At 54.8% G+C, this 23,373-nt stretch overlaps 2 protein-coding genes across 3 annotated transcripts in view; one reads left to right on the plus strand and one right to left on the minus strand.

Moving 5' to 3' along the window:
- Window positions 1-11,612, plus strand: part of DDX31 (DEAD-box helicase 31) — a 72,455-nt gene extending 60,843 nt beyond the window's left edge. For both annotated transcript variants that reach the window (XM_061199711.1, XM_061199712.1), the window contains one exon: window positions 11,338-11,612. In XM_061199711.1, the coding sequence (XP_061055694.1) occupies window positions 11,338-11,524 (187 nt within the window). In that variant the 3' untranslated portion in view covers window positions 11,525-11,612. The remainder of the gene's footprint in view (window positions 1-11,337) is intronic.
- A 5,240-nt stretch (window positions 11,613-16,852) lies between these two features.
- Window positions 16,853-23,310, minus strand: BARHL1 (BarH like homeobox 1). The gene is made up of 3 exons (XM_061200901.1): window positions 22,851-23,310; window positions 18,753-18,975; window positions 16,853-17,147 (listed from the first exon to the last, which is right to left on the minus strand). Exons 1-3 carry the CDS (start codon window positions 23,308-23,310, stop codon window positions 16,853-16,855), a joined length of 978 nt encoding a protein of 325 aa, XP_061056884.1.
- Between the last annotated feature and the right edge of the window lie 63 nt (window positions 23,311-23,373).

Genomic DNA, 23,373 nt, shown 5'->3' on the forward strand with positions numbered 1-23,373 from the left:
CTGTGATTCTCACTCTCACTTTTTCAGTAATTATTAAATAACTTGTGAGAGTTACTGTGTTGAATAGACTCTAGTTTGAGAAGTTCATACCCCCATCAGCCATCTCCCTGCCCCTCCACTTGTTTCTTAAATGCTGACTGTGGGAGTGTCATGCAGTGATTAAGAGTCTGGGTTTTACCCACACAGGCATCTGGGTTGGATCACTTACCGTTTCTGTTCCTCAGTCCCCTCACCTCTCAAATAGTGGCACGGAGCCTCGCAGTGTTGTCTGGGGATCAACCAGGTGACGAGTACAAAGCATCGACACAGTGTCTGGGACATGAACACGGGGGAGCACTTGTGGAGGTGGTGACCAAGACAGGAGCATTGGTTCTTCCCGCTGGCCTTCATCACACTTAGAAGCATCCCTGGAACAGAGAGAGTGAACCTGTCATTAACCTTTTAGCACCTCCAAGTTTTCTTATCAGGAACCACCTTGAAAACGCAGAGCTGGTCCCCTCCAAGACGAGCATGAAGATGCTGCAGCTGCATCTCCCTGCAAAGCAATATTCTCATCATTAGGAGCAGCTTGCCTGCCAATTTTTATGTGGCATTTACAGCCTCCCTAATATCACTTAATTAGCTGAAGGCAAACCTGGAATCTTGCCCACTGGGAAAATTCTCTCGATTTCCCTGAGCCAGTTATCGTTCTGTAGGAAGACAGAGTGGCCAAACGTGAGGTCAGAGGCTGGACTAAGCCCCGTTTGGAAACATGGGGGATCCTCTCCGCACGCGATCTTGGAGCGGCGTCCTGCACTGCTGACCCCTCCCCTCATCCCTCTGGCCTCCTGGTCTCTCCCTTCAGCTTCCCCACCCCGTCCCCATGAATCCCCTCAACTTCATTTTACAACAGTCCACTACTGAGTCTCCTGCGGCCCTTCTGGTCCCGCTGACTGGTGCTCCCCTCGCCCGTCGTGCCCTCGCTTCTTCCAGCCTTTCGATGATGTCTCGTTACTCTGATGATTAGAACACACCCCCTCTTCCCTCTCCCCACGGCCTCAGCTGGCACCCCTGCTTTCTCATTCTCTCCCGGGGCCTTTGCCCAGCGTGCTGCGGGCCTGGGCCTCTCCTCACCCCTCTTCGTCTTTGGGCCTCCGTCCCTTCTTCGAGGAAGTCAGGCCCGCCTGCCTGGGTGGACACCGCACGCCCCCATTCCACCCCCCACCCCACCCGCTCACCACCGTCACAGTAGCCCTACACCTGTCTGTGATGTTTGTCTGTGTGGTTCCTGTCTCTCCTCCTCTCCGTGTAGCTCAGGGTAGAAACCCTGTCTGGTTTTCCTCATCGCATCCCCAGCACCTACCTGGCACACGATAGGTGCTCAGGAAGTAGTTTTGAATAGATGAACGGAACCTGAAAGTCTTCTGTAATTCTGAGAGGAAGAACATAAAGGGAAAGAGAAAAGAGGAATTGTTCTGACAGCAACCAGGTAAATGCCTCTGAATTGTTAGCCCAGCAAACAGCAAATCCTGCCTTTCGGAGCGCCCCGTCCACTCCTTAGTCTGCCCTGAGAGAACAAGCATGGGGTCACTTTCCTCTTGGCATGAAATAGTCCCCGAGAAGGACTGAGCCTCTGGCCCCGTTTCCCCGACGTCACAGTGGACGAACCCACAGAACGTGGAGATGAGTGGGTTCGGGATCGGGGTCTCCACCAGCCTGGGCAGGGCCAGGGCAGGTGCCCGCGGAGGGTCAGTTCACTCGACCTCAGCCTGAAGACCAGAGGGAAACAGCTAGGACCGCCGGCAGTGACTGTCAGGGCAGATGTGCGTGTCCCGTGGAGCAGGGCAGCGGAATCTCCTCTCACAGTCTGCTGGGGAGCCGTATGAAAATACAGGAGGGCCTGTGCTTTAAAGATGAGTTAGGGTTAAGGAAGAGAATTTTCACATAGAACCTGGGTGACCTGTATGGACTGTAGCCGAGACCATATTCTGCTGGCCTCTGTGTCAAGGGTGATGAGATGGGTGACTTCGAAGCCCACACTGGCTTGCCTCTCTGGGACATCTGTACCGACAAGAAGTGTCCAGACTGGGACAAGGGGCAGGACGAGTGCTGTGGACGGTGGCTGGGTCTCTTCTGGGTGAAGAACACCGGCACAGAGGGGTCACTTGGGGGTGATGTGATTATTGAGGTCCCCCCGTTGCATTCACACGCAGCCCTGGGTTGAGCTGCGTGGGCAGGGCTCCTTGGAGGGCCGGCCCTCCTGCCCTCAGCACCCCCGGTGCAGCTCCAGGTTGCTCCCTGCCCGCCGCCAGGCGCCAGCCCTGCACACGTGGCTCTTTACATCTGGCCCTTGCTTCTACCACTGTTTGTTCTGCCTGACACCGTGCAATTACCAGCCTCCTCATGAAACACCCCGCCACCGGTCCGTGCCCACCCCCGGCTAATGAGGCAATCAGAGGGATTTCACAGTGACCTTGCGCTTCCTCCACACCTGGGTCACCTGCAGACAGCGGGAGCCACGGGGCGTGCTTTCAGGCAAGCAGTCAGGGCTGACAACAAAGAACAGGAACCCAGCCAGCCTCTCCCGGGAGGACGCTGGAGACGGCACATTCCCGTTGGAGCCTTCCCGGCCCTGGAGTCTGAAGATGTGCCCGGCCCAGCACGCGTTGGCAGATGCCAGACCCACGAGGCCTCGTGCAGCAGGAGAAGACCCGAATCTGCATTGCCTTGTCCTTGTTCCGGGCTCTTCTAGTTCAGACCATTCGATAAATCAGGAAGGAGCACGACGGTCCCCCTGCTCTCCCCTTGCTACACACAGCTTAGTTCAGGCTGACTACTCCCCTCCTCTCACCTGTCCCCACGTTCCTTGGGCTCCTTCACATCCCCAGCCCCTCCACATACTCTTTGCTCTTATGCCACAGAGCCTTTCCGTCTGGTTAGGACCCATAGGAAATGACTTCAGGTCTTTTCCAGATGTTCTCTCCATTCTGGTCCTGACGTTCCAGCAGCAGGCTGACACGTGGAGTGACGTCTTAACCAATAAATAGTCCAGAAGAGGGATGTGGTTTGAGAGAACCGACATCCCGGAGTGATGGCATCTGGCTGTTTGCCAGCATGTCTCTTGAGGGAGTACGTGTGCCCCTGGCTGTGCTGAATCCACATGCGTTGTCTCATTGAGCCTCACCAGGTCCCTTTGACCACGGCCGAGTTCCCAGTAACTGGTGAGAAAGTGGACATGCCCGGTCATGTGGCACTGAGTCTGAGAGACTCCAGAGCCCCCATTCCTGGCACTCGTCTCCTTCCTTGCATGCACCCTTTTGGAAGCTTCTGGTTTCTACGATTAGTATTAGGCTAAGTAACAAGTAGACGAATTCTGTTAAGGGTGTGTTTTGCCCGTGAACAGATAATTCTTTGTGTAATGGGAGAAATGGACTTAAAGCAGGAGATATTTTGGTGCATATATGGAAGGATTTGATTTGAAGCCGTCAGAATGGCAAACGCTGGAGTGGGTGGGCGCAGCTTTCTGCTCGTGGGGCGGATCTCTGAGAACAGACAGCTGCGGGCAAGATGTGGATCCGGCTTTTTCTCTAGTTTCCTTCTGAGTCTAGAGGCAGAGGGTGCAGTGGGAGAGGCCCGGGCTTGGAGTCAGGCGCTCAGCAGCAGCTTCGCGTTGCCGCGGGGCCTGTGAGGTCGTGTGGGGCGTGGGGAGGGATGATGGACACGCGGCACGCGGCACCGGCCAGGGCTTAGAGTCATCGTCCAGTAAATGCTGATTCCTCTACCCCTGCCCGCTTCTCTCTGAGTCTGTGAATAAAAAGTGGAAGCTTCACGGGAATTCCCTGGCGGTCCAGTGGTTAGGACTTGGCGCTCTCACTGCCGAGGGTCCGGGTTCAATCCCTAGTCGGGGAACTAAGATCCCACAAGCCTCGCGGTGTGGCCAAAAAGAAAAAAAAAAAGTGGAAGCTTTATAGACTCTTCCCTGAACGCTCCCGCCCACCGGGAACCTTGTCCATCGGTCACATTACTCCTTGGTTGTAAGACCTCCGCTTCAGGGCTCCCAGCAGCGGGGTAGGGGGGACTCGCCACCTCCAGGGTGGAGTTAGTTAGAGCTAACTAGTTAGAGCTCCTGAAATGAGCCCAAATTGACCACTTTCACTTTCCACCCTTTGGTCTCTGGGATTCAAATGCTGAATGTGCATGATTTACAAACCTAACAATACAAGGTGTTGTTATTGATCAAAGCAGTCCCGGGTCCACATGACAAGGCGTCCGGTATCTGATGACGGCTGCTCATCTCCTCTGCCTTTCCTCTTTCCGGATTGTTAATGATAATTATAGTCAACATTTTCCCGGTGCCTTCACGACAGGCGCTCTGACACGGGCTTTGATTCATTAGTTGGTTTAATCCTTTTGAGAGTGAGCAGCCTGGCACTGAGAGAAGTAGCACCTTGGCCAAACTCAGACAATAAGTTCCACAGCCTCTGCAGGACGGTGCCGGGATCCTCCCCTCCGAGGGCCAGCTCCGCCCCGGCGGGCCTGGCCCCGGCCGCCCTGCCCCAGCGCCTCCAGCTGACCCACGTCCCAGCCCGTCGTCTGGGTGGCTTTTCTCTCCGCTCAGGTTCTTGTCAGAATCTGGCTCGTCCAACTACCCAAACATGCAGTAGAGACCTGCCTGCCCAGAGAGGAGGGCAGTCACGTCTGTCACTGCAGCCAGTGGTGACAGCAGAGACCACGGCTGCCACCCATGTGGGGCTCAGCGCCGGCTGGGCTCCCGTCAGAGCCGTGGGTTTCCTCCCCTGGTCCTCCATGTCCTCACGTGCTGTCCCTCTCCCGGGGCGGGGCCAGGACTCGCACCCTGGCCTCCTGGCTCGACCCTGTGCGGCTTCTCCCATCCTTGGCATCAGGTCAGCCTGTGGCTCAGGTGGAAACTCAGCAGCTGAGCCCCTGCCTGTGTGCGCATGCGACGAGCCAAACCACCCGCCTTCTCTGACGCAAGAGCATGGGCCCCAGTTCAAGGTCACCTTTTAGCCGAGCCCATCCTTCTGGCCCGTTGGGGTGCTCTGCTGTCCAGTGTGCTGGCTGTCCCTGCAGGCTTCGACTCATCTGCAGATGTGATAAATATGCCTCATAATGTCATTCGAGTCATCGATAACGGTGTCAAGCAGGGCAAGCCCAGAGGGTTTGGAGCTGGGGTTCTGCCCAAGCTTATCAATCTCAGTGTTTGTAGGATACAGTCCCGCCAGTTACAGAAACACTTAATTGTTTCCATGTGCACCCTGTATTTCTCCATCTTAACATTTTCACAGAGAATTAGATTTTATAAAGCACCCTTCGTTTTACCTTCACGCTACCCCTGCATCCACGTGGAGGCCCTTTCTGACGTGTGAGGGATCTCAGCTTAGAGGAAGCTTCTGACTCTGCAGGGTCGTCAGCTAGGCGAGGGCCGGGCTGGGATTCCAACCAGCGCCATCAGAGTCCTGCTGCTACGCCTCTTCCCCAACACCGCCACCTGCGGTGTGACGTCCAGGCCTGGGTCCTGACAGAACTTCCGTAAAGGTCTCTGGCACTTGGACAGGTAATCCCAAAGCTCCATGCACTTCTGGAATTCTGACTCAGGGCGTCGCTTTCAGACCTCGGCCATCTCTAAGCCTTGTCTCTGTCCCCCTTCCCGTTGTGGGCGCCGTTCCGGGCAGCAGGTCGGTCATGGCATCTACATACTGATCGCCTGTGACCTGCACGGCCTGGCATCCGCCCGCCACCAGCTCTTCACTGGGTCTGGTTGTTAGGTGTGAGGCAGAGACCCACTTTTTCTCCATCTCTGCGTCCACAGAGCCACTCAGGAATTTTCTGGAATGATATCCACTGCCTCAGCAGGGCTCCCCTGGAATGGAGTGTCTTCTGGGGCCCTGGGAGTTTTACAAACGCTAGAGTCAGTATGGTCCTAGGAAATCGCAAAGAAGGCATCCTTAAAATGGGCAGCCCATCAGCATGCATCTCTGCCGAAACAGAATCCAGAGGTTAAAGAGCCCTGATGCACTTCCTTTTCCTTCGATGGCCGTAAAAGGTCTGATAGCTTGTTTCCCTTCGGTAGGCTAAATTATCGTCCCACACTGGCGGGCTCTGCACCTGAACTACTTTGTTGCCCTAGGGGGACTGCTTGTCACCTTCTCCCTGGAGTTGTTGGTCACTCTCACTGTCATCTGAGAGCCCCCTAAACCCCCTCAGATTCTGTGCCTTTGCTTCATCCATAAGGGCGAGGCAGGAGGGTAGAAACTTGGAGTCAGCCTCAAGCCTCTGAAGCCTTCACTGTCTCCTTCCACGATCACTCAGAACCCAGGCTTTTCTTCCAGTCTGGGGGTTTGCTTCTGCTGCAGGGTCCTTGGGGCCTCAGTGTGGCCCTGGGTCATTTGCTTACAAGCAGAATTTTTCAGATTAGAGAAAGAAATACACTTTACTGGTCTTCTGTTTGTCTGTTTTAATTATACCACAAGAGAAAAATCCCTCACAAAATCAAACACACTGAAAGCCAGAGGCAAAGAGGTTTTTGATAAGTAAGAATTAAAATACTTTGATATTTCAGCCCTGGGTAAAATTGTACCACTTGATTTTTTTTCCCCTAAAGTGAATATACTGTTTTTCCTGATTACAAAAATAATAATGTGTTTATTGTAAACATTCGGGAAATAGAGAAAAGCTTAAAAATCATCCAATAAAAGCCCACAATCCAAGTTAATCTTAATTCACATTTTTTGTGGCTCATACTTTCTCTGAAGGTATACATGTAGGATTTTTTTATATCTATAATGAGATTGAGCAAATCATGATTTTTTAAACTGCTTTTTTCACTTGTTATCCAGCTGTTACTCTTACGATGCACTTTATCAGGGGTTCCAAAAGTCTTCGAGATCTGCTATAATGTGAACGTTGCTTTTGTACTGGAAATATTTCGTGTGAGGAACTTGCTCCTTATTTTGGTAAAAACTTAAGGCACAGTGGTTAAGTGTGTACGTCGCGGAGTCGGAAGGTCCTGGGCCCCGATCCCATCTCCTCCCTGGACGTTCTGTTTAACCTCCCTGCACCTCGGTTGCTGTGCCTGTGGTGCCTCTTTCACAGGGTTGTTGAAGTAAACGAATTAGATGCCTCTCAAGTGCTTACAACAGCACCTGACGTAAGTAGGTGTCATGCACGTGCTAATAATACAGTTATTATTAAAGTCACAGAGCCAGTGTCAATGGCTATGATTTGACGTGCTTTATATTTAAATCCGTTAACAACCCTTGTAATTGTTATTTGCTTATATGTTAATGTGTGTGGTGGACCCCACTAACGCGGGCCACCATTGTCGTCATCATCATCATCATCATCATCAACATCTACTCTTTAAATATGGCCTGCAGGGAGTGTTCTAAAAGTCTGAAGGAATGTACTAGAGGTACATTTCAAGACCTTGGGGAAAAGATTTCTTGTTCAATGACTGTCTCGGATAACTGGATAACTCTTGGGAAGAAATAGTTAAATTCGCCACATCCTACCATAAGCCAAAACAAAATCTAGATAGAATTAAAGCAATAGCAGGCTAAAAGAAAATATCCTTGAATATTTTTAAAATGCTAGGGTGAGGAAGACTTTTCTAAGCATGATCCTAAAGCCATAAAACATAAAAGAAAATATTGAGAGACTTGACAATACATAAAAATGCATATTTTATCTTCTGATAAAATTAAAAATTCTGTCCTGCGAAAGGATGCCATTAGCAAAAGCCTGCGTTAGAATGGCTTTTTACCTAGGATGATCGTCTATGAATTTATTGATAAAGTTGGGAGAAGGTCCTGAGATCTCTCTTCTCCAGTGGCCATCCTAGCAGGCGTATTGATTTACTAATTAGGCTGTGATTTCACCTCATTGGCAGTGAAAGTGGCATCTGCCTATCCTGCTGGGTAATCCAGCCTGGTAACCAAGGGGGGGGTTATCCAGCCTTCACTACAAGGGAGTTCCCTGTGGTTAGATAAACTGATCTGTTGCTTGGTAACTACAGGATTACTCTGGTGGATGCTCAGGACGCCCATTTGAGAGGGGTTTGGGTGTTTGGAGGGCAAAGAGGGCAAGAACGTTGGCAAGTTTCTGGGAGAACTGCAGCTTGGCAGGAGAAGCCCATCGTGGGCTTGGGTTTAGAACGTTTCATCTTCCCATCTGTACTTTGCCTTCTCGGCACTGGGCCTCAGAACAAAGGAAAAGCAGGCAGCGAGCTGGCCAAGGGAAAGGTGGGTCCCGTTGGGGTGGCAGCTGACAGCAGGGGAAACCCCTGCAGGGTTGACCCCAAGGTTCTTCCTCCCGAGGAAGAGGTCTGGGTCTGGAAGGCAGGAACCCCCGTTTGCTGTCTGGACCACCACTCAGAGTTTGAGTTTGGGTCCCAAGTCGGAAGTCCCATTGACTAGAATAAAATCATAACGTAGCTAGGAAATTTTGAGATCATAACCTCAAGGCAAGCAGGACCGTCTCCAAGCCCCGCTTTCTAACGGCATCCTCTGCCTCAGTCGGTGTGGACTCAAAGCCCCTTGATAAATATTCCTGATCCGTGGCATGACACACGCACCAGAGGTTACCTCCCACAGCCCCAGGGCTGGCTGAGTTTGCCTGGGAAGGGACAGATCTCACGTGACTCAGCAGCAGCCGAGAGAGTGGTGTGGGCGTGTGTGCACACACCGGTGTGTCGCATGCCTCGGTGTGGCCCTCGGTGCCGGGTCTGGAGGCCCAGCGGCCTGAGTCCGGGCGCGCGGCCCAGCGCCTTCGGCCGGAAGCGGGACGCATCCCCGGTCTGCTTGTGCTGCCGGCAGTTGGTGTATCAGTCCCCCAAATAAGAGTCCGGTTATTTATCTTGCGTTAGCAGTGGCAGGAGCCGTCGTTGAAGTGGTAGGGCTTAGGCTGGGGCGGATATTTTGACTGAAATTTTGCATATTTTGAAACTCAGGTTGTTACATTTAAAATTATACACGATGTGAGTACCTGCCTTCAAACAAGGGGGGAGAGAAAGCGTTCCTTCCCGTCAGAGCCTGTTCACTCTGGCTGTCGTGTCACCTGGCTAAAAATAAACTGCAAGCACGGGAACTGACAGCCTTCCGTTTGGAACGAGTTGAGCGCGTTCCGCTGCAGGCCCGTCTCTTGCCGCTTCCCAGCCACGCGTGAGACCCAACGTGTGGATGGACCTCCCCCGGACACCAGGGCACACAGCCCACACGGGCAGGGTCCGGGGGGTTAGAACCGCTGCTGTGCACAGAAGGGTGACGTGGTCACCGGAGCCCCAGCCCCACCGTCAGGCCCCAGGGTCAGTCCTGGCTCCTGTGTGGCCTGGGGCGGGGGACAGGGAGGCGGAGGTTCACTTGGCATCTCTGGGCTTCAGCCGCCCCGTTTTTAACTGTGATTGTCTGCAACCCACATGCTAGCCACCAGCCAGCACTCCGTATGTCTTACTCTCTTTAATTTTTACACAGCCGATGAACTTTGTTCCAAGTATCATCCCCATTTTTCAGATGAAGAAGCCCGCGTCACCCGTTCACGTCATTCAGCTAATGAGCGACAGAGCCGGGTTCCAGCCCAGGCACCTCCTTCACCCTTCAGCTCTCCCCTCACTCCTCCCTCTGTCATCTGGCCTCTGCCCGCATGGTCCCACTGACACGTTCACGTGAGACCGCGAAGGCCTCCTCCGCGTCAGATCGCGGTCATTTGTCCCCCTCGACCCCACTGGACCTTCCTGTCCTGCCCAGTTGTTCCATCCGGACCGGCTGCCTGGTGCGAAGAGCTCAGGCTTTGAGTCCATCGGCGCTGTGTTTGCATCTGAGCTTCTGCTCCTGGAGCTGGATGGTCTTGGGGAGGTTACTTACCTCCTCCAGTCTTCGTTTCCTTGTCTGTAAAATGCGATGGTAGCCATACCTGCCTCTCGGAGTGAAGATCAGATGTGGTGATGTAGAGCCCAGAGAGTCCTTCCCTGTGTATTTCTCCTCCTTTCACCAAGTCCCGTCCCTGCCCTTGGCACGTACTCTTGTTACCACAGATGCCTAGCCCTTAAATACGGGGTCCTGTTATCCCCTTGCCTCAGACCTTTTTCCCAACACAGGTTGACTTTGCATTTCTCCCCGTTTGTCATGGTACAAACTGTGGTATGACTGACATGGATTTAGCCCCACCGTTGCTTGCACCCTGCCTTCTGCAGCGTGGGTGTAAAGAGATATGGTTGCTTTAACCTAGTTACAATGGTGTCCCTTTCTTAATCAGTTTACTAGCATGGTATTAGTCCTGTTGTTAATTCCTCGGCTTTAAAGGAGTTCTGGTATATTTATTTTTAGTCTGATTTATCTTCTGATTTTTACAGCAAAGGGAAGTGCTATAAATATAAGTAGCAGAGGGTAACATCTGCCTTTTGTAAGAACCCAAGACACTGCCACGTCAGTGTTGAAGGAATTGCAGGCAGAGCGAGATGGATTCTCTGGTAACGACTCTGTTGTTTTGGTTAAGATCCTGTCTTAAGAAACATTATTTTTACTCTTCAATTTTCATAATCATTTTTTCTGTGTATGACTGAACTTCTACAAATTTCCCCCTCTGCTTTTCTAATCAAATAAATGATGAGGCCGCCGTCCTTTGAAAACCGTTAGCAGGATTCACCATCTGACATTGATTTTCAGCCTTGGGCATTTTCCCTGCGGGTTGGGGCAGGTGAGGACCTCCCTCCCATTCCTGGGGCTGCTGCGGTCCATTCCCGGTGCGGACACTGACCGGTCTGCCCAAGCACACCTGGGTTTGGGGTTTTGGGGTCAGAAATAATTTACAAGAGTCTCTTCGGTGGGTGAAGAGGTGTCTGTGGCGGACACCCCAGCCCTCACTGTTTGGCCGCCAAGTCGGGTCCCCAGGAAGAGGCCAGTTGCTTTGAACTGCATGGGGAGGTGGGGGCCGAGGGGGGCGTTCCCAGGAGCTGCTAGCGGGCGCTGACGGCTGAGTGTTGTGGAGTTTCAAGGCGGGTTTTTCCCCTTCTTTTGGCAAACCGCTGTATCAGGCACCTCATTTGCCATCAGAGTGGGAGTGTGTTTCCGCTCTTTTTTTCCCCATGAAAACAACACAGAACAAAGCCTCACTTTAAAAAATGCCATGATATTTTGCCACCGTTATGAAAATCTGTCAGCGCCGTATCTAATCTTCTGGTGCATAGAATATCAAAACAAGCGCCATTGAAGGGATTGTACTTCTGTTAATACAAAAATGTCAGTTCTACAGTCTTGGAACCAGCTGCCATCAGCCTCTTTCCAAATGGAAAAGAAAAAAAGTAATAAAGTTTCCTTTCCCCCTCTGCTTGTTACCGTTCTTCAGGCCTGACCTTCATAGGAAGACCCAGAGTAAACAGCGCCTTGCTGAAATCTTGCGTTCCGAATACTCCAGCGGGATGGAGGCCAGCGTCACCAAGGTCAGAGAGCAAAACAAACACGCAGGGCCCGGCAGCCAGCCTCGCAGCGCCGTCCGAAACCGGCGCCCGGCCTTGGCCGTGGGAACAAACTAACGCCGAAAGCCTCGCGGAGGGACAGCGAGACTTCCCAGAAAGTAGTTTTAAGCTCTGCCCCCGCGGGACTGGGCCTCCGTGGATCCCGGAGGGGGCGTCCTGTTCTCGTCCGAGGAGCCTTGTGAGGACGAAGGGTGCCGCCCCCCCCTGCAGACCCGGTGACCCGGTGCGGTGCCGAGACACGCCGCAGCCTGAGGGGTCAGGGGGACGGGGGTCAGCACGGGATGGATTAGCCGCTAACCTGCCTTGTAGGTCTCTCTCTCGGATTTATTCCATCAGTGCCCGTAGACCACGTGGTGCCATCGCGACTTCATGTAAAAGACTAATGTCCTTCGCTGCAGCCGGGAAGGTATTTGATCCCGCCTGGCGATGACATTCTGAAGATGTTTCACAGTTTACTTCAAGCTGCCCTCTCAACGCATATATTGGCCTGAATTTTGTAAAATGAGATTTTAAAAGCTGGATTGAATCGCTAGAAGAAGAGAAAAAAACTGTTTATCAGATCATCTTCTTGATGTATAGATGCTTTATTAAAAAGGACCAAAGGAGCATTTGGGGTGGGTCCCGAATGCCTCCAGGGGTCTTATTTCCCGTGCGCAGGGGGCTCGAAGCACCACGTCGCATTCGCGTGCAATGCTCTCTCCTTCTTGTCCAGGGAAACTGTACTTTCTCAGGACTAATTGATTTACTGTTGCCTTTTTATTATTTGCCTTTGAGGTCAAAGGGCACCAGTGTCCTGAGCTTTTTCTCCCATCGAAGCCCCTCTTGTCGTACAGACAGGTCCTGGGGTCTGTATTGTGGTCCTAGGGTCTGTATTGTGGCCCAGGCCACAGCTGCCCCTCCCCCATTGTGTTTCCTGGGAGGTTTGAAAGAGGACCCCCGGGGCATATTGATTTCCCAATAAATGTAAGATTTGGACACGGGTAACTCCAGAGGGGTCCGAAGGAGAAGGGGGGAAGCCTCGTCACCTCTCTGTGCACTGGGCAGTGTCCTCTCCACTTTGCCTCCTGTCCTCAGTCCACCCCCGCGCCCTGAAGTTACTGGCATGGGTGTCGAGGCCCCACTTCTGTAGACCCTCCAGATCACATGAGCTCAAGGGCCAAGGAAGGACCGTGAGAGTTACAAGGTGGACTGTCTATGGGGATCTTGGGGAGCGGGGTCGGCGTCCCTGCATCCATCCCTCGGGTGTAAGGTGAACTTCGGCTGGCGCCACACCAGAAGGGACTCATCGTAAGGGTGACTGTGAGCCTAGTAAGCCCTGGTCCTCGGCAGGAGGGAAAATGTGACCTCGCAGACCTGGCTGTCACATAGGAATTAAAAGGAACGGTTGGTGAAATCTGTAACAATGATAATAAATAAGTCAACCTGCAGCACAAGTCATACTGACTTTGGGCAAATCTGCCACCTTTCTTTTATTTCCGTGTGTAATGGTCCACGTGATTTGGATGAGAAAAGGAGGGATCAAACTTTATAAACAAAACCCAGCTGTGTGAGAAACAGGATCAATGCCAGTGATCTAGGATGATCAAAGAGGAACCCTACTCTTTAAATTTTTTTTTCCCCATAGTATTCATTCCATTAAAGGGTGAGTCTGCAGAGTTCTGCACTCCTGGGGGGGAGAAGCGCCAGAACTGTGCAAAGCATATAAGTGACTGTAATTCTGAGATGGAAACTCACTCTTACTTTGCTGACACTTAGGTGAGGGTTTCTTGCCATAGGTGCTAATGTGGGCCTGTTTCTAAGTAGAATCAGTGTATTACCCCCAGTTAATAAAGAAACATGGATTTAGCAGATTTAGGGTTAATATTATCTAAATTTAAATAACCTTAAAATAAATCTCTTTCTTATTATGGCTCTTGACAGATTATACATTTCAGGCATCAATTAGGCAAAGCTTTAGCCTAATTCCACTGTACCTATTCTAATTTTGTGTGTATTTCCAATCGTGCCTCTTTTTCTAATTTCCCAAACTTACCTCTTTCTCTGTGTCATAAGCCTGATCCCCATATTTAAAAGTCAGAGAATCTGGACATTTCATGGAATGTTGCAGCCTAAAGCTTTTTCCCCTCATGAGCTTGTAAAATGCTTTTTCTTTGAATCCTAGACATCTTCATGTTTGCAACCCTTAGCGGCTGCACATCGTCAGAGGGGGCCCCCCATTCTCACGCACTGAAGGGCAAAGAGCCCTTGGTGAGTGATTAAGGCAGCGCTGATGCAATGCAAACGGTATTTTCCACTCTCAGAGAAGCAGAGCCAACCAAATCTCGGCAAAGGACATTTTGACAAAGCCCAGTGGATTCCTTTGATTTTTTCCCCCCTGTGGTGAGGGGAGGAGAGATTTAGGGAAGAAAGGGGAGTAAATGAGAGCCCCTTAAGGCAGGTGGATCCAAACGGCTAGCGCCCTCGGTGTTTAGCACTTGAGCCCCTCAACGTAAAGTCAGCGGAAGCCGTTAAAATCCAACCATCGCTTCCAAGAGACAGAAATTTAAGGCTTTCTTTCCACTGGAGAAGTTGCCCTGCTTGCAAAGGGCGCTCCACTGGTCTCGTTAAATTGCCTGCATGACCGTGATGCCTTATCTCTTAATCTGCTCCACGAGAGGAAAAGTTCGTAGCAAAGCCTTTCAGCGTGCTGGCGGCTGGGCACCCCTAAAATCAGTTCGACTTCTCGAAAATGCCCAGAAGCCTTGCAGCAAGGCTGGTTGGGGAATCTCAACTTCTTCTCCACTTTGTTGCCCCTGCCCCCGTGGAGCCTACGTTTATAAGTTGGGGGGAGGTGTCAGTGGAGGAGCAGAGACACTACCCTCTCAGTGCCTCTCCTATTGTCTTGCCTGCTGGGGGTCTCACACAATTCTTTCCCTCCCCCCTATTTTAAATGAGAGTTCACCCAGCCCCAGGGTTGGGAACCGAGAAACCAATTTAGCCTTCTAAATGGATGAAAGCCGAAGCCCACGTCACTGCAGAGGCTGTAAAGTTATTATCACAGATGGGAAGTGCAGGACAATTTAAAATATTGTAATTATAAACTTGTAGGGAAGACTTGTTCTTCATTAATGTAAGATATGAAATCACCTCGGCGGTACAAGGACAATTACATAGTTGGGAATGTGTCTGTGATTTACACGGCCGCTGTGTAAATGTAAGGGTGGTTGCTCCAGTCTATGTCCTTCACTTACACAAAATGAAAAGCACACCAGTGCAAGTTGTCCTTTGATAGATTTTTAATATGATTTTAAAGAGTTTTGTTTGGTCTCATTCTTATTCAATGAGATTAATTTAAAGCACTTATCCCCTGGGTTTAAGTCAATCCATGTAGGATTTGGGCAGGGTTTGTTGCATGGGGGGTTTTGTTTGCAGGAGGCTGTGAGAGACTCCTTTCCCACTTCATGAACCCTGAGTTGGGGACGGTCCCCCCGTCACCCCCCACCCCAGCCAGAGCTGGGGATTTACCAACCCGCATTCACATGCAAAAGAACTTGAAAGCCAAGGGGCTCCTTGACTTAATTAGCTGCTGTGCATTTTGCAAAATTAGAATAATACCCTCACCATCCCGGGAAAGGAGAGCGGTGGTGTGAGGGTGTTGGGCAGTGGGGAGGAAACAGTAGCAGGGTCCGGCTGGGGTGGGGGTGGGGGGGGCGGTGAGCGTTTAAGCAGAACGCCACCCCTCCTGGCCAGGCAGTCCTCTCCGAGAGCAATCCTGCCACAAAACTGGGGAGAGCTCGGCCTGCCGGCCCCCAAACTTCCCAGCCCTGGGCGGATGCTGGGAGTCTGAGCTGCAGGTGGTGTGGGGGAGGGGGAGCACCTGAGCCCACCTCCCCAGAGAGGAACTGCCTGTGGAGGTGACCTTGGCCCTTTGAACGTGAACCGGAGGTCTGGAGTCTGGCTCAGAACTTAAAGCCCTCTCCTGAGACCCTTGGAGTCGCAGGCTGGGGCCCTGCGGCTGACGCTGGGATCTGGCTTCCCTCTGGGTCGCATCCCCAGCACAGTCCCCGCGTGAAGGGGGGAGCGAGAAGATGCGGGAGTCGGGGGTGACCCGGCGGCGTCAGGTTCCCAGCGAAGGCTCGTCGGGTCCTACCCGGTGCGGGGGACCGAGAGCCGCGTCGGCAAGCGCCAGCGAGCGCGAGCGGCCGGGGCGCGGGGCGGCCGGGGTGGGGCGGGGGGGGAGGGGAGTAGCCTCGGAGCCCATCTGTCGCCCCCGTGCCCGGAGGGCCGGTCACCAGCTGCCGGCGCCCTTGTCGTGGCCAGATGAGCCGCCTCAGCGAGGGCACCGCAGCCCGGCCCGCAGCCCAGCCAGCCCGGGCGCTGACCCCCACCCCGGCCCCCGGGACAGGCTGAGCGTCCAGCAACCAGATGGGGAGGCAGGGGCAGGTGGGGGGCAGCGTGCTCTCCTCACCGTAGAGATGGGAAGACTGAGGCCAGGGAGGAGGGGAGACCCCTGCCCACGACCACAGCACCAAGGAAGAGAGGGAGACGAAAATACTTCCTTACTGAGGGCGGAAGGAGCCCGAGTCCCAGAAGGGGAAAATGAATCTCAAGGAGGGATGGGGAAGAAGGGCCGAGCGCGGACCCACCGACGGAGCGCGGACAGGCGCCTGGTCATTTGTAAGAAGTTTATTTCGACATTTAAAAAAGAGAGAGAACCCGAGGGGCCTGGCTGCCCCCCGGACGGAGGCTGGAGATGGGGACTGGGGGTCGGGGTAGGTGGGCAAGTCCCCTGACCCCTTCCTGCCCCGCCTGGGAGGAGGGTGGGCACAGGCCACAAACTCACTGATTCACGGACACAGTCACGGGCTCATGGGTCACGAATAAATAACTTCATGTACACTTTGCACACGCTATGTACAGCTCTGCCGTCGGCCCTGGAGCTGGGGGGAGGGGCGGGGGGAGGCTCCACACTCCCCTTCCCCTCCGCGTGTCAGGGCTGCGGCGAGAGGGCTTGGTGTACCGCTGGAGCGTGGAGGGGGAGTGGGAAAGGGCAGCATGGGGGTCGCCCACCTGCACCGGGGAGGGGCAAGGGGGCGCGGGTGGGGAGTGACGGGGGCGGGGCGTGGGGATGTATGTACCCCCGGCGGTGGAAGTGGCTCCCTGATGGAGTGGCCGGGAGTGAGGACGCCGAGGATGGTTAGGGAGACTCAGTCCGGGGGTCCGGGACTCAGAAGACTTGGCATTTGGCCCTTCTGGGGACACTGGGCTGGACGCCAGGGAGGGCCGGACCGGGGGCCCCTGGGAAGGGGCGTTGAAGCCCCGCGCCCTCCCAGAGGCAGACGGAAGGGGCCAGCGCGGAGCCCCGGAGCGGGGGCCGGGTGCGCCGCGGGCCGGCGGGCGGGCGCTTCACCGAGGCTGCGCGGCCCGCGGGAGGACGCCGGCCAGCGGGGGCAGCGGCGGGGGCGGCTCGCTGGCGCCCTGGAGTCCGTGGATGAGGATGCGGGGCACCAGAGGTCTCTGCAGGGCGGGCGGCGGCGCGCTGGGCCCGCGGTACAGATACAGCGCGGCGCCGGGATCCAGGTTGGAAACTAGACTCTGCGGGTAGAAATAAGGCGACGGGAACATCCGCTGGAGCGCTGAGTAATTGCCTGCCTCCGCCAGCAGCTCCAACCCGACGGCCGTCTGTCGCTTCCATTTAGTCCTAGGGACCGAAGTAAACGCGTAAGGCGGGGTCAGAACTGTGGCGCCCGGAGACCCCTGCCCCTCACGAGTGCTTGCCCCAGACCGCCTGCAGGGACACCAAAGGGGTCACACTATAATTCGTTAATAAATAACGGGCTGCCAGGCACCGTCTAGCGGGTTACATGCATCGGCTCCTTTAATCTTCCACCGGCCTTCCATGGCTGTTAACCCCACTTACAGATAAGAAAACTGAGGCGCGGGCCAGTTTTCAAGATGGCCTAGGAAGAGGAGACCCTGGGTTCTAAGCTAGGCTGTCTAACCCCACAGCCCGGGATCTGCCCTCGCCACCCTCTGCTCAGGGGATCGCAGACTGGGCGCTTGGGGCGGGCTGTGGGTGCTCCCGCTGTGCATCGGTCTCCTGCGGAGGCCTGAGGAAGGCGAGATCGCCCCAGACAGGACGGCGGGGGCGCGGGGGTCGGTTCGCCAGCTGTTGGAGGGGACTCAGTTGATCCTCCCAGCGGCACAGCCGGCCCGGCGGAGGCCAGCACAGCCGCGGTACCCCAGTTGGAAGCTCGCGGGCCGGAGACGGCGACGGGAGAGGATGTGCGCACGCTCTCTCCGCCGCGCGGCCGCGTCCGCGGCAGTCCGCACGCAGATCCGAGGCTTCGGGCGAGCCCTGCAGTCTGTCTGGTCCCGAAGCCGGGAGGCTACCAGCAGAGGGTCGGCTGGGGTTGGGGGAAGGCAAGAAAGCCGAGGCCACACTGGCTGCCAGGGCTGCGGCCGGACTCCTGTGCGCACCTGGCCGGCGAGGCGGTCCCACTGAGTCGGACTCAGCCGCACCAGCCCCGTTTCCCTGCCTGAATTATTCAGCATCATCATAATTGTGTAATTACTGTAACGGGCCTTAATTATTGATGCCCGGAGCAGTAATCAGGTATTTATTATTAATGGGGCAGCGTGTTCTGAGGCTTGTTTATGGAAAGCACCGTTCCGGCCTCCGCTAAGCGTGTGTGGGTGACAGTGGTGTATGTGTGTTTGTATTACTGAGTTGCGTCGATGTGAGTGTGTGACTGTGGGTTGAGTGTGTGGCTGTATGTGTGTGCTTTGTACCTGTTTGTGTTTCTCTTCATCCTGTGAATGTGTTGGGGAGGGAGATTAGGAAATACCAGGTTCAAGACCCGCGCCCAACACCGATTTCCCGGATCCCCAGTCCCCAGGAAGCTAGGGCTGGGCCCCTTCCCTCCTTGCGTTTCAGGGCTAGAAAGGCTGAGGAGGCCAGAAGAATCCCCCCGGGGAGAGCTCAGAGCCACCCCCGGCCCCCCAGCAGCTGCCCGGGCTGGATGGGTGTGGTAGGACGTGGCTAGGGTGGGCAGGCTTGGCCCTCCAGTGGCCCACATGTCTGTCTGTCCACCTGATCGAGTCGAGTCCTGTCTCTCTCCCTCACCGTGGACTTCGGGCAAGGCCTTCGCTCTCTGAGTCCTCAGTTTCCCCAGTTTTACAGAACGGGGAAAGCTCAGGGGCCCTCCCTCGGCACATCACATCATGTACTGGTGGGTCCCCTGGAGGGGCAGGGAGGAGAGTGGAGGGGGCCCTTTTGACCCTGTCCGCCGCAGCCGGGCCTCACCTGCGGTTCTGGTACCAGGTCTTGACCTGCGTGTCGGTGAGGTTGAGCGAGGCTGCGAGCTCCATGCGGTCCTGCACGCTCAGGTATTTCTGCCGCTCAAAGCTGCGCTCCAGCTGCGCCAGCTGATGGTCGGTGAAGGCCGTGCGTGCCTTGCGTGGCTTTTTCAGGCGCACCGGGGGACTGTCCCTCGAGCTGGAGATCTCCCGGTCGCCCTCCTCCTTCACTGTGGAGACACAGCCGCGCGTCAGGGCCCGGCCTCGCCGCCTTGCCACCCCAGCCGGCGGCCCGTCACAGCCGGTCGTGTAAATGTGGCTCCCGGTCCCATGGAGCCGCGGCAGAGCAGCTCAGAGCTGGGGCCTCCCAGCCCCCAGACCGAGGAAGACTGACACCTCCGGGGAGAAGTAACCCAAAGCCGAGAGAGAACTCAACCCCGCTCCCACGTTGCACCGGCGCTCCCTGGAGGGATTAACGGGATCCACCAAGTGGACCTGACAGGGGAGTGGAGAGGAGGGGAGGGGACCCAGGGGTTCCAGCCCGGTGGGCTGTGCGGATGCGTGCTCAGGGGTGCAGGACTGTGCCCCGATTCTCTGGCTGCATCCAGGCCAGGAAGGGAGGAAGCTGAGGGCCGGAATCTGGGGGAGAAAAACCCTCGTGGAGGGACAAAAACCCGTTCACCCTGGAGCGGACCGTGGTCCTGGAGAACAAATAATTGCACCCACATCTCGCCTGGCCCCTGCACGGGTGTGAATCTATAGAGATGGTCCCCCCGTTTCTTAAACTACAAACAGCGCACAGCACGGAAGGCGAATCGCCCGGGCGTCCAGATCTGGAAGCATGAAGCGCTTGGAAAAATAAGTGACACGTTTGCCCCTCGGATGTGCACATCGCGGAGGTCTGTGTTTCCTTGTCAATACGATGCCTACTGTGGCTGTCTTGTGTTTCCCCCTGCCCCGCCGAGTCGGTCAGAACACCCCAGCAGGGTCCCTGCTCCTGAGTCGCAAGGATGGGACCGAACAATGTGGTTTCTTTCTTCCCCAACACTTTCCTTTGGGGTTGACAGCACCGCAAATGCACACTTGATCAAACAAGCTCACTGACCTCCCTCCTCCCCCTAAAGCGATGATATGACCAGAGACCACCTCCCCAGAATTGGCAGTGGGGTTTGGGGCTTCCCTTCCTCTCTATATTTTCCTTTATGCTGAGTTTCATTGAGCGTGGCGTTTGCAGTGACAGGGTTCAGCTGAATGTGAGTTGATTTCTCTCTGTAGGAAACAATAATCCGGTTAATTGAGCCACTAGGGATCAAGCCTTTTCAACCGGAAAGGCAGCGGTTGGAGGCCGGGAGGGTGCCGGGCGCCGGGTGCACCCAGGCGCGTGAGCCGGTAGAGTGCTCGCTGGGCTTGTGAGAAACCGGGGCCCGTGCCTGCCTCCTGCCTCGTCCAGGCCAGTGCTCAGGCCTCTCCCTGCCCTCCTAGGCTCGGGCTGCGTTGGGGCATAGCTGCCTCAGGAGCTGGGGATGTGTTGGGATGGGGGGGGTGGGACTTGAGTTCTGTCTATTATGCCAGGCAGGTAAAGTTTAAACAAGTTCAAGGAAACAATTATCCAAACCTCAAACTTGGTATTGTGGAAACCTTACTTTTTGACCTGATTGTCTGGACTGACTGTTTTGGAAAATCCCCCATTTCTCAGGGCTGAGCTCCGAGGTCGGGGGTGGGGTGAGGGTTGAGTTTGGGCTTTTTCTCGAATCCCTCTCCGGCACAGGCTGGAGCCTTCAGATATGCACTCGCCGCTGTCCAGCCTCAGCCTCCGAAATAGGCTCAGCCCAGATCTCAATGCCTCAGAGTTCCAGGCCCACCGACCCTGCCTGCTGGGAGCAAAGCGCTGGTTTCATTTCTCCACGGATATCAGCTCTGGCGGGAAGACTGCGCGAGCGGCAGACCGCCTTACTTCAAAGCCCAGCTTCTTTAAACGTTATGCCGAGGAAGCTTTGATACCAGAAACTCGGGATGGGACTGAGCTTCCCTCCGTGCCCTCTTTGGAGGAAACGACTCTTAGCTTGTTAGGTGGACAGGGGAATCGCTTAGATGCCCACCCCATGTGTCTGTCTCTCGGCAAGATTTCCTAACATGGGTCCTGAAAAAGTCACTTCCACCTTTGAGAAATGCTCCAGACACTGTCTCGGTGGTGGATATTCCGCTTCACCCCGGGGCTTTGGCGGTGCAAAGGCAGCGGTGCCTAGGGGTGGGGGAGACCTTCCTCCCTCCTCAGCTCCAAACCTATTTAAGCCATATGTGGACAGCTGGCCCTCATCACCTCCCTGATCAGATATCATCAGGGACAAGAGAAGAAAATTGATATTCCAATTATCTTAAACGAAACCTCTCCTCAAAATCCCACCTACGGGCAAGAAAATAAAAGGAGACAAGAGCCGAACCCTTTCACAGCACCAGCACCAGACACAAGCATGCAGGGCTGGCAGGAGTGGGGGGGGCGTCTCGCCTCTTACTCTAGACATAAAACTGGAGTGTTGTGGCTGAGAATTATAAAGAATAAGATATGATGTTATACATGTATATTTACGTTGCCTCCCTTGCTTACCCCTCCTCCCCACCATGCACCTGTCTTTCTCCCGGGCAAGTTTTCCTTGCCTCTCTAAACAGGCCGTGGGGGGAGGAGGAAGGGTCGCTGGGCCACATGCGTCTGGACCTCCGTCCTGGGTGCTCTAGCCCAACCTGCCCGTCTTCTAGGCACGAGTGGCCCAGTGAGGCTGACGGAGGCTCTGCCAGTTGTGTGGGGAAGCGGAGGGAGTGAGATGTGGAGTGGGGCCCCCAAATGGGTTTCGGTCTGAGGTCAGGGCGTGTCCACAAACGAATTCTCTTCTCGGTTGGGAAGAGAGTGTTAAATGAGCCTTCCGAAATTTTTGTGAAGACTTAGTGCGAGTATAGACCGGGAGGTGTAGGGCCCCCAAGACAATAAAGAAGTAGCCTTTATAGGGAAGTTTTATCTCATGGAAAGGGTTCTGGGAATTAATTATAAGGCTGAAAGAGCTCTGAACAGCCTCTGCCAGCCCCTCATTTTCTGCTGGATGGGGACACAGGGCTCTCTCCCTTGCAGCCCTGACACTCCTTCCCTTCCTGCCTCCTGACTTCTTCCTAAGAAAGAACTTTGCGCCTCTGGCCTCGCCAAAGACCTAAAGTCAAGGCAGTGGGTGGGGGCGAGAAACAAAATTAGGGAATTCTTTCTCTCCTTCTTCTCTTCCTTTTTTCCTTTCTTCCTTCTTCCTTTCCCCTTTCATCTTAATCCTGATCTCAGCTCCCTGGTTAAGACGGGATGGAAAGGAAACAACAACAATGGACAGATTCATGGAGGTGAAAACGCAAGTAAAGGGGAAGCAAGCCCAGGATAGGCTGGGTGCTGGGGAATCTCTGGGTCCCACACACAGAACCTGAAGTTGATTGCTCAATGCACTTAAAATCAAATCCAGTGGGAACAGTTGGGTGGGTGCAGAGACCTCCCCTCTCGAAGAGACCTCTGAACCCGCTCTGTGCTTTTGCATGATCCCCCGGGCCCAGATCACACCGGGGCCAACGGGAGGGAAAGCTCAGTTCCCCTCCCCCCCTGGAAATTCAAATTAAAGCGTGGAAAAGTCTGACTGTTCTCAGGGCTCCAGCTGAAATTTCCTGCTAGGTTTTCACCCTTATAAAAGGGGGTTCAAGCAGAACCCTTTGGGTCTTCCGTTGCTTCTGCAAGGTCTTTTCCCAGAGAGCCACCGGCCTGATAGGAACTTGCTTCTGCCCACCAGTGGGTTGGAGAGTCCACCGAAGTTTGGAAAGTTTGCTTTGTGCGTTTTGGGCAATCTCTCCTGGGGCACACAGCGTCCCTCTCCTCACTCTCTCCGCTGGACTCTTTGTTGCTCTGAAGCATAACCACAGGGCCGACTGAAAGGCTCAGACAAGACCGACTGCTGAGCCTGGGCCCTGGGGGGAGCTCTGAGTGAATATGTGTACGTCCCCACGTGTGTGCACTCCTGTTTTAGTACCAGGGTTCAGAAATATAGCATCCCCCCCACCCCCAAGTTTTCAACTCGCATTTTCTTACCTTTATACTCAGAGTCCGATGAGGCATTGCTGCTACTTTTGTCCAGCTTTTCTCTAAAGTCCTCCCCAGCCTTGGCCGCAAGACGGCCCCCAGGCTCAGGAGCGGCTGGCTGCCCGCTGCTAGAGTAGGGTGCACAGGCCGCGAGTGGTTTGCAGTCAGCAAGGATGTCCCTGATCAGAAAGGAGGAGCTCACGGTGCGAGACTGGGCTGGGGCTGAGAGCTGCCCAGGCTGCAGGTGGGAGTCCAAACCTGGGCCCGAAGCCCCGCCAGGCCGCGGGGCGCCCGTCTCCAGACAGTCCCTTCCTGGCGAGGCTGGTGAAGAGCAGCCGCTCTCCGAGCGTGGACTCAGCTCCAGGGGCGAGCGGCAGTCCCCGAGCAAGGGGTCCCCCTTGGGAAGGGCGGGGCTGCCCGCTCGGTGGGAGAGAATGGAGTCGATCCCAAAGCCATTGGAGCCTTCCATAGCCAAGCTGCGACCTGTCCTCCCCAAAAGCTCCCCACCCCCCCCAACCCCAGCCGCCGCTGC

Source organism: Eubalaena glacialis, chromosome 9, assembly GCF_028564815.1.
Source record: "Eubalaena glacialis isolate mEubGla1 chromosome 9, mEubGla1.1.hap2.+ XY, whole genome shotgun sequence".
NCBI lineage: Eukaryota > Metazoa > Chordata > Mammalia > Artiodactyla > Balaenidae > Eubalaena > Eubalaena glacialis.

Bases quoted from the DNA above. Each gene is read 5' to 3' on its own strand.
- BARHL1 (XM_061200901.1), bottom strand. From the start codon at position 23,310: ATGGAAGGCTCCAATGGCTTTGGGATCGACTCCATTCTCTCCCACCGA. The intron at 18,976-22,850 runs GTAAGAAAATGC...GTGTCTCCACAG, and splicing joins ATCGGACTCTGAGTATAAAG to TGAAGGAGGAGGGCGACCGG. The intron at 17,148-18,752 runs GTGAGGCCCGGC...TTCGGTCCCTAG, and splicing joins ACCTGGTACCAGAACCGCAG to GACTAAATGGAAGCGACAGA.